The 10,189-nt window shown below is 58.7% G+C and overlaps 1 protein-coding gene across 1 annotated transcript; it reads right to left on the bottom strand.

The window, feature by feature from the left end:
• Positions 1-678: 678 nt before the first annotated feature.
• Positions 679-4,572, bottom strand: TRMT10B (tRNA methyltransferase 10B). The gene is made up of 7 exons (XM_058823832.1): positions 4,258-4,572; positions 3,856-4,140; positions 3,105-3,257; positions 2,644-2,722; positions 2,311-2,378; positions 1,996-2,119; positions 679-1,212 (listed from the first exon to the last, which is right to left on the bottom strand). Exons 1-7 carry the CDS (start codon positions 4,570-4,572, stop codon positions 1,019-1,021), a joined length of 1,218 nt encoding a protein of 405 aa, XP_058679815.1. The 3' UTR covers positions 679-1,018.
• Between the last annotated feature and the right edge of the window lie 5,617 nt (positions 4,573-10,189).

Below are 10,189 nucleotides of genomic sequence, written 5' to 3'. Positions count from 1 at the left end.
GCTGCTTTGCCTCAGGCTGTGCTGGGTGTGCTGGGTGTGCTGCTGCTGCTGCTGCTGCTGCTGCTGCCCCGCGGCCCCTGCGGCAGCACCTCTGCCAGGCACGGTGGGCACAGGGCTGTCCCCTGGCTCGGGGACACTGACTGACGGGGATTGTCTCCACACCCAGCTGGCCAAGAGCCCCCAGGGCTCGGCACAGAAACACTCGGAGCCCCTGTGGTGGCTTAGCCTCGGGTTAGCCCAGGCTTGGGTTAAACCTCCAAGCTGGGTTAAAGCCCCTGCTCCGGCACACCCCTGTCACACACCCCGGGCTGTGAAAGGGTTTGCTGTGAGACAGGAATGAAAACACATAACCAAACTTACCTCAGATGACCTGCAGGTCCTGCTGCCACTGGCCACGAGGCAGCAGTGGCTGAGGTAACGCATCGGCTCAGCTGCACCAGACACACTCCTGCTGCGGCTTGGCACCTGACCCTGCTTTGTGCAGGGCACAGCCAGGCCCAGGTGCCTCCCAGCAGGGACACGGGGCTCAGGGCCCTGCGTGTGCCAGCTGTGACGAGGCACCACTCATCAGTAGGGACACAATGGGGATCTAAACCTTTTATTTTATATTAGATAGCCAAAGGCTTCGACAACCCACCAAGTGTCCGTGGGTTTAAGCTGCTGGGCCACAGTGCCCTTGGGAGCTGCTCCCATCCCACCTTCTCCTGCAGGAGCAGCACTCTCCTGTCCCATGGCAGGGCCTCTCCCTTGCCCAAAAGCTTTGCAACCCCAACTGCACCTTACTCTGTTTCAATAAAATGCAGAAAACACCCTAAAGCTCTCCTCCCCACCTCAGAACAAGCGCAGGTGAAGGAGTCACAAACAAACAGCTGCAAAGAACTGAATTCCTGTCAGTTTTCACTTGATCCCAGGCTTTCCTTCCTGCTGGGGGGCACGGCGATGTCCAGCACCGCAGTCCTGAAGTAGAAGGTGTTGCTCCAGCGAGGTCCTGCTGCAAACAGCTGTCCGCCGTGCACGGTCACGCTGGCGCTTCCTGCCTGTGCAGCTCCTCTCCGTGAAATAAAGCGTTTCCTTGGGCAGCACTGGCGCTCCGGGGTGTCTCCACCTGATCCGCCGTGTCCGGGAGCACGTAGCCCTTCCCCGAGGACACGCCGGCCCTCAGGGCTGCTGGCCAGCTCCGCGTCTCGTAGAAGGTGCACAGGACGTCAAACACTGTCGGCGCGCACAGGGCTTGGTCACGCGCGTGCTGCGGCAGCGGTGCCAGCACTCCGCACACCCACCAAACACGGGAGAGGTGATGGCAGCTGAGCCAGGGGAGCTCCCCCAACCGACACCTGATGAGCTGCCCGCTCACCTGGGGCAGACAGGTGTTTTGGACTGGACTGTAGGGAGCTCTGGGCAACGCAGTGGCTGTGTCAACATCCAAAGAGCAGTGTGTCCCCATCGCTCTCTTGGCTGACACGTGCCACCCCCCTGTAGAGAGCCACAGCTGCTGTGCTGCCACGAGCACTGCCAGGCAGGGAGACCCCAGCCCCCGGGCACCTCCTCTGCCTTCTGTCCACAGAGAGGCCACACACTCCTCGGGCCAGGGCTAAAAGCTTTGAGGAGCTGGCCTGGGCCACGAGCCCCTCTGCAGGGACCAACAGAGAGGCATTCCCCTTGCAGAGGTGAAGGAGCACGAGCACACCCTCTGCTGTGCCCAGGAGTGCCAGCCCACGGGGGCACAGGACACCAACACCCTGCCTGCCACTGTCACACCTGGCTGAGGTGGCCTCAGGAGTGCCATCCCTCTGTGGCCTGAGCCCAGAGCAGCCCCAGAGCCGAGTGTGCCCGCCTTGTGCATGGGGAGCAGGGCACACAGCCAGCCCTGTGTGTGAGCCCCCGGTGCTGTGTGAGCCCCCAGCCCCTGTGTGAGCCCCCAGCCGCTGTGTGAGCCCCCCATTGCTGTGTGAGCCCCCAGTGCTGTGTGAGCCCCCAGCCCCAGCAGCCCCTCACCCTGGTTGATGGCCAGAGTCTCGCAGTGGTAGTTCCTGGAGTTGGGGGCTCTCACCATGTACTCTCGGATGGGCAGCCGGGCAGTCTGCAGGTGCTGCTCCCGTGCCCTCCGCAGGGTCAGCTGCTGCAGGGACACACGGACACACGGCCTCAGGGGCCACCGGACAGACAGACCTGCCCCGGGGCTCACACTGTGCTGCCGCAGCCTCTCCCAGCTCGCTGCTGGCTCCGGGCAGAATTTGAGGGAAAAGGGTTGGGTGTGGGACGTGCAGGCAGAGCAGTGGATGTGCCTGCTGACAGGGCAGGATCACGCACCTTGTGAATGCTCTCATCCACCAGCCCTCCCAGCACATACACCTTGCTCGGGTCGATGTCCTGCAGCACTGCAAAGAGCAGCAGTCACCCCACGGCACAGCCCTCCCAAGGACAGCCCTGGCAGAGCCTCCCCACCGCAGGGGCTGCAGCCTGGGGCACACGGGTTCCACCAGCACAGATTCAGCACCATATCTGAGCACACAGAATGGCTCATGCCATGTGAGACAGCCCAGTGAGGAACAACTTGCCTGAAGCATGGAATGGCCTCAAACAGAAATTTCTAAAAGTCAGCCTTTTGCCCCGGTTCTCCCTTTGCTAAAGTGAAATACTTACCGTTCTCAGAGTCAGGAGTGAGATAAACAATGGCCTCCAAAGGAAACAGGTCCAGGTAACTCTCAGGAGTTGTATCCATCTTAAAGCCACAAGACAGAGTGAAGCAGCTCGTTAGCCTCAGGTACATCTGCCAGAACAAAGCCCTCCCCAGACACAGAGACATCCCAGCACTGACACTGCAGCTTTGGACACACAAACTGCTACAAGTCTTGTAGATCCAACAGATCTCCATGAGATCTCCACAGATCCTACAGATCTCCAGTGACCTGGGTTTTTCCTTTTCACTTGGACAATGTTCCTGTTCTAGCAACTGATCAACACACCTAAAAACTCCATTAAATTCTCTCCTCCAGAAGACCTCGGGGTGCTTTGAGAAAGGGAGAGCAGCAACAACGGACTAGATGTACACGAGTCGCAGAGCCCGGGGCTGGGCTGTGCCCGACCCCCGGCCAGAGCCTCACCAGGTACCGCTCGAAGCCGTCGTTCATGCGGAAGCACTGCTCGTAGATGGGGGTGCCGGCCGCGAAGCCGCTCAGGCACAGCCAGAAGGGCCGGGCGGCGCGGCGGTTCGCGCCGTAGAGCCGCCGGATCTGCGAGGCCAGGCGGCCGCTCTCCTGGGGGGGGACACGGCGGCACGGTGACCGGGCTGCGCTGCGGAGCCGCTGCCGAGCCCGGCCACACGGCAGCGGCAGGCCCGGGGCGGCTCCGCCGAGCTCCCGCTGCCCGCCCGCGGCAGGGACGGGCACACGCGGAGGGCAGCGCGTCCGGGACCCCCGAGGGGCCTGTGCGGGACCCCCCCGGAACCCCCCGAGCAAACCCCGAGCAGCCTGTGCGGGACCCCCCCCGGGCAGCCTGTCCGGGACCTCCCGAGCGGCCCGTCCGGAACTCCCCGGGACCCCCCGAGCGGCCTGTGCGGGACCGCCCCCCGGGCAGCCTGTGCGGGACTCCCCGGGACCCCCCGAGTGGCCTGTGCGGGACCCCCCGAGCGGCCTGTGCGGGACTCCCCGGGACCCCCCGAGCGGCCTGTGCGGGACCCCCCTGGGCAGCCTGTGCGGGACTCCCCGGGACCCCCCGAGTGGCCTGTGCGGGACCCCCCGAGCGGCCTGTGCGGGACCCCCCGAGCGGCCTGTGCGGGACTCCCCGGGACCCCCCGAGCGGACTGTGCGGGCCCCCCCCGGGACCCCCCGAGCGGCCCGCCCGGGACCCCCGCACCTTCTCGCTCATGCCGCCGCCCACGCCGAGGTCCACGCAGAGCCGCGGCCCCGCCGCCCGCGCCTGCAGCAGCCGCTCCGTGGCCAGGGCGGCCGGGACCCTCCCGCGGCGGAGGGACGGCGGTCCGGGCCCGCCGGGGCCGCCGCCGAGCGCCGCTCCCGGGCCGTCCCTGTTCCCGTCCCCCGCTGCCCGCCGCGCCCGGCGGCGCTGCCGCTCCTTCCGCCGCTTCCCGCGCCGAGCGGCGAGAACGCGCTGCCAGCGCCGCCGCTTCCGCAGCGCGTTCCTCTGCAGTGGGAGCGGGCACCGAGCTCAGCGGGACCGGGACGCTCCGAGCACTCGCCGAGCACCGAGCCCGGCCCCGCCGCACGCACCGAGCACCGAGCCCGAACCCGCCGCACGCACCGAGCACGGCTCCGCCGCGTCGCCCGCCCGCCCCGGGCTGGGATCGCCCGCGGCCGAGGGCTCGATCCGCAGCAGCCGCAGCGCCTCCGCCACCACCGCCGGCTCTGTCCCCGCCTCCGCCGGTTCCGCGCCCGCCGCCGGTTCCGCGCCCGCTCCCGGTTCCGTGCCCGCCGCCGGTTCCGCGCCCGCTCCCGGTTCCGTGCCCGCCGCCGGTTCCGCGCCCGCTCCCGGTTCCGTGCCCGCCGCCGGTTCCGCGCCCGCTCCCGGCTCCGCGCCCGCCGCCGGCTCCCTGCCCGCCGCCGCCACGGCCTCCATCGCGCCGAGGCGCGGAAGGGGCGGGCCCGGGACGCTCCGTCCGTCCCCCCGCGCTGCGGCACCGCCCCGGCGGGTCGATCCTGTCCCCGCTGCCGCCGTGCCCCGTGTCCCGCTCCCGTGGCGCTCCCGTGCCGCTCTCCGCTCCCCGTTGGTTTGTCGCCGTGCGGAGTCACCGGCTCACACAAGAGATGCCACCGGCCTGGTCAGCTGCGGACAGCTTCCCAAGGATGCTCCTCCATCGTGCACCCCTGCTTTGTATATTCCAATTCTTTTATCGTTATTCTTCCTTTTTTGTCCCGTTATACTGTGCCTATGCAGACAGGCATAAGCAGATGGAACTTAGATAACTATTGGCATCTGGATAGGCAATGAATCATAAAAAATTATTTCTGATTCGGAAAAAGTGGACGAATTGCATGACCAGCGCAACTGTCTGGCTGGAACTGCAGGAAGCCAAGTGCCTGCTGGCTGGCCAGGTCGTGAGCAGCAGCCCCGAGACAGCTCTGGAAATGTGCATCTCCTGACACTCTGTGGTGTCAGGCTCAGTATCTGAAATGGGGGAATGTAAAGGGAGGATGTAAATCAGAGCTGACCCAGCTGTGACCTGCTGTCCTGGCTGAGGCAGGGCAGGAGGTGGAAGGCCCTTGTCAGGGTCAGCAGTGCCAGCAGCACTGGAGGATCAGCATCGGCCTCTCCCTGAGAGCAGAGCAGGGACCCCAGCCCCAGGGCACGCAGGGCGGCCAGGCAGGCCCAGTGCTGGGTGCTGGGGGATGCAAGGCAGACGAGGGACTCTGGACCTGGTTCACATGAGAGATTTGATAACAGGGTGCCTTGGCAAAAGCAAAAGAACTTGCAATCTTTGGGTTGCAAGAAGATTCAGTCAGACAGGTTAACTGGAAAAAGAAAATCCCATCAAACTCTGCAAAAGGCAGAGATGATGTTGCATGCATAAGTTTGTGTCGTGGCTGTAGCCCGCTCACTGCAGTACACATTGCTGGTCTCCCTAGGACAGTGTATAAACATTTGTATGTGGAGACCCTGGGGGCATCCCCCAGGCTGGGGACAGAAGCAGCTTCCCCCAAAAGCTGTCAGGCCCCACTGGCTCCTTGCCCTGTCCCTGTGTCTGTCCCTGTGCCTGTCCCTGTGTCCCCGAGCTGCTCCCTCCCCATTCCCCGATCTCTGCACTGCCCCGACACCAGGGTGGCCCCAGGCTGGGGACGGACAAACCTGGGCCTGCCTGTGTGTGTGCCTGGGAGCTGCTCACCTCCCTGCACGGCTGGAGCACCCAAACTCCTGTGGGTGCCATGCAGGGCCCTTGGTGCTCCCTCACCTGGGCTTTACCAGCAGCCATGGGGGCTGGAATGTTTGTGTGCCACAGCAAAATGGGATTGGATCACCCTCAGTGTGCCACAGCAAAATGGGATTGGATCCCCATCAGTGTGCCACAGCAAAATGGGATTGGATCACTATCAGTGTCCCACAGCAAAATGGGATTGGATCACCCTCAGTGTGCCACAGCAAAATGGGATTGGATCACTATCAGTGTGCCACAGTAAATGGGATTGGATCACCCTCAGTGTCCCACAGCAAAATGGGATTGGATCCCCATCAGTGTGCCACAGCAAAATGGGATTGGATCCCCATCAGTGTGCCACAGCAAAATGGGATTGGATCACCCTCAGTGTGCCACAGCAAATGGGATTGGATCACTATCAGTGTGTCACAGCAAATGGGATTGATCACCCTCAGTGTGCCACAGCAAATGGGATTGATCACCCTCAGTGTCCACAGCAAATGGGATTGGATCACTGTAGAAGCGAAGGGAGACGACCCATCCTCTGATCAGCATCGAACTCCGATTTATTCATCCACCATGCACATTTTATAACCGTGTTAATTAAGCTCATACATATTGCAAAACCCAAGCTCATCATAGGTTACAGATTACACATTAATCCCTCCTTTTGTTTTCAATACCTGTGGTTTGTTATTGAAACCAAGATTTGTTTTCTCACCCAGATATGAATGGTTCTCAAGACCTCATGTTTGTCACTTTTGCTTTCCCAAAGCAGCCAAGGACAGAATGTTTACCTGTTATGAAAAAACAGCCTGAGAACTTTGTTGTTTACAGAAATGTGCCTGACAACTTTGTTGTTTATAGAAACAGGCTTGAGATTTGCTGCTTTCAGGTGCCTTTTACTTTTCCATCAACTGTATATTTTCATGGCTTCTTTCTATGAGCCATGTTTGAACAAAATTCTCCAACAGATCACCATCAATGTCCCACAGCAAATGGGATTCTGATCACCATCAGTGTCCCACAGTAAAATGGGATTGGATCCCCATCAGCCTCCCTGTCTCTCTCCATTGCTGACAGCCCAGCTCACACCTGTGTGCCATTCACATTCTCTGAACAATCCCTTTGCCCAGGATTTTTCTCCTGGGAGGCTGAGAAGCCTCAGAGAAAAGGAAAACAATTCTTATCTCATGTGCTTCTCCTGTGTTGTGTGTGGAATGTGGAGATTGTTTACCCACAGGTGATTGTTCCATTGGATCCTGCTGTGAGTTGTTTTCACTCTTTGGCCAGTCAGGGCCAAGCTGTGTCGGGACTCTGGAGAGAGTCACGAGTTTTCATTGTTATCTTTTTAGCATTCTGTAAGTATCCTTGCTGTATTCTTTAGTATAGTTAGTATAGTATTCTTTAATACAATATAGTATTATAAAGCAATAAATCAGCCTTCTGAGAACATGGAGTCAGATCCATCTTTCCTGTCCTGTGCTGGGACATTCCCTGCAAATTCAACACAACTGACTGGCTGGAAACCCCTTCCAGCTCACACCTGGCTGGCGCTGAGGAGGCTGCACGCACTGCAAAACCCTTCCTGCCCACGGGACAGGGCTGGAAGTGCTGTGGTGTCCCTGCAGGATGGGGGCTCCATGAGGCAGCGGCTGTGTCCCACACAGAGGCTTGGCTGCAACACTGGCTCATCTTTTGTTTCTGTGAAAAGTGCCAATCACTTATTTTTAAAATTTTAAAAGTAATTAAATGATTGTAAATATAGTTACATTGTTAGAGTAATAATAATTTGGATATTTGGGAATGGAAACAAAGAGTTACGGATGGTCTGGGTGCCTCTTTCTGGGCAAAACAGGCCCCAAAAAGGCCCCACGTTAACAGAGGATTAACCCTTAAAAGCAACAGCCTGTTGCATATTCATGCACCTCATCCACGATGCATAAGTCCCATTCAAACACAGGATTCTCTCTGGGCACTGTCAGCTGCTTCCTCTGAATCCTGAAGTGTCTCCAGGGCTGAGTGAGGCAGGAAGAAGTTCATTTCTCCTGATAATGGGGCAATAAATTCTCTTTCAGAGAAAGATTCAGGTGTCCTGTGGCTGCTATCTCAGTGTGAGTACCTCATTCCTTTCTTAAAAAAATATCTCACATGCATCGTTTCTATTTTAACATTATAACATAAACTGTATTTAACACAGTAATTAAGAAAATTAATACAGTATAACATAACACATATAATACAACACACATATAACATTCATTTGGATATTTGCGAAAAGCCAATCACAAAATACTCATTTTTCACCATTTCCTAGCAGAGCACCCATGTTAGCCTGAGGCACCCTGAGGCTCACACAGTGTGCAAACCTTGAGACAAGAAATGCTGGCTTAGAAATGCCGTGGAATGGACAGACATTGCTGAGAGAGAAATGGAGCCAGAAACAAGTTACAAAGGATGGCCTTGTAAATAAAACTGGATACTGTGGGGAAACAGAACTGTGAAAGATGCACTCTAGTGGGACCCACAAGGGGTAATTTTAGATAATTGGCTTTAAGGCATCTACAGCACAGTGTGGCTAAAGCTGACAGGCTAAGAAACTCTTACGGTGTACTGCAATTAACAAATAGTTAACTTCTGAGTGTGATGGAGTGAATTATAACATCTGCACTGTCTCACTCTTCTCATGAGACTGAAAATGGAACAAGAGTTTTTAAAACACCTCCCAGCTGTCCTATCTCTGGGTCAGAAAAAGGCATTATCCAGCACCAGAGGAGGGGCTGGTGCTGCCCTGGGGCTGTGACACATCCACCTGTCGGGCACCCTCCAGCTGGGGGGCAGACCAGGGAAGCCTCTCCACACTCCTCTCTGCCATTCAGATTTTAGTAGCAGCTTCCACACTCTCAGGACACGCTGTTTAAAAAAAAACATATCGACATTTAATGTGTTTATAAAAATATTATGTCAGTTATGTTTATATAAGCTTAAGGGGAAATATCCACAGTTCACTCAAGCAGTGGATTTTGTGGGGAGGAGGAGCCCTGACCTTCCCTGGGTAGTTTTGGAAAAAGGCTGGTGCTAATTGTCTTAAGGAGAGCAAAGGGTGCTGGCCCGAGGGGCTGTCCCCATGGAGGGCTCGTCCCCAGGGCACAGCCCCCATCCACACCCTGTCCTACACTGTAAGATATGTGTGTGTTCCATTCCCACCTGCCAGAGCTGGGGCAGTTCTCTGCTGTCCATGGGGCAGTTCTCTTTATCTCTCCCACAGCCAATCCTCCCTCCAGGAGCTCTCTGCTGTCCACGGCCCATTCATCATTAATCACCTTCTGTCCACGGCCCATTCATCATTAATCACCTTCTGTCCACGGCCCATTCATCATTAATCACCGTCTGTCCGTGGCCAGGGAGTGTCCCTGCAGGGCTGATCCAATCCCAGCATCCCATGGGGAGATGCCCCGCCCAGGGGAGGAGCCAAGCATTCCTGCCTGGATCCAATCTGAGCTTTGGGACAGCCCAGCAGCCTCTGCCCCCTGCCCTGCCAGAGGAGCAGCTTTCTGCTGCCCTGCACGGCCAGAGGGAGCCCAGGCCCATCTGCAGCAGCCCTGGAGCTGCAGAGGAAAACTCCCCCCTGGTGCAGGATCCCTGCTGCAGCAGAGCCACAGCTGGCACTGCAGGAGGGCTGAGCCCCCGTGGCATGGGGCTGGGGCACCGCCCCGGCGCTGTGGGGCAGGGGCTGTGATCGCTCTGGCTGTGGGTTGCTTTGTGCTATTGCATTTGTATTGTTCATTTTCCTGGTAAAGAACTGTTATTCCTGCTCCCATATCTTTGCCTGAGAGACCCTTAATTTCAAAATTACAATAAATCAGAGGGAGGGGGATTGTATTTTCCGTTCAGTTCAGCTCGGTTCAGTTCAGTTCCATTCGGTTTGGCTCGGTTCCATTTGGCTCAGCTCAGCTGGGCCGGCTCGGTTCGGCTCTGTTTGGTTTGGTTCCGTTCGGCTCAGTTCAGTTCTGTTTGGTTTGGTTCTGTCCTGTCCGGCTCGGTTCGGTCCTGTTTGGCTCGGCTGGGCCCGGTTCGGATCAGCTCGGCTCGGCTCGGCTCGGTTCGGCTCTCGCGGTGCCGCTCCGGTCGGGCCGGGCCCTGAAGCGCCGCGCTCACGTGGGGCGGCGAGCACGTGACCGCGTGGGCGGGGCCCGGGGCGTGCCGCGCAGGCGCAGTGTCGCTCCGGCGCGGCAGGGGCGGGGCGCGGGCGGGCCCGCGCAGGCGCAGGGCGGCGCGGCGGCCGGCAGGGGGCGGACGCGGGCGGGCGCTGCCGCCGCCGCC

This window comes from Ammospiza caudacuta, chromosome Z, assembly GCF_027887145.1.
Source record: "Ammospiza caudacuta isolate bAmmCau1 chromosome Z, bAmmCau1.pri, whole genome shotgun sequence".
Lineage (NCBI taxonomy): Eukaryota > Metazoa > Chordata > Aves > Passeriformes > Passerellidae > Ammospiza > Ammospiza caudacuta.
This window is presented reverse-complemented; position numbering and strand designations above follow the sequence as displayed.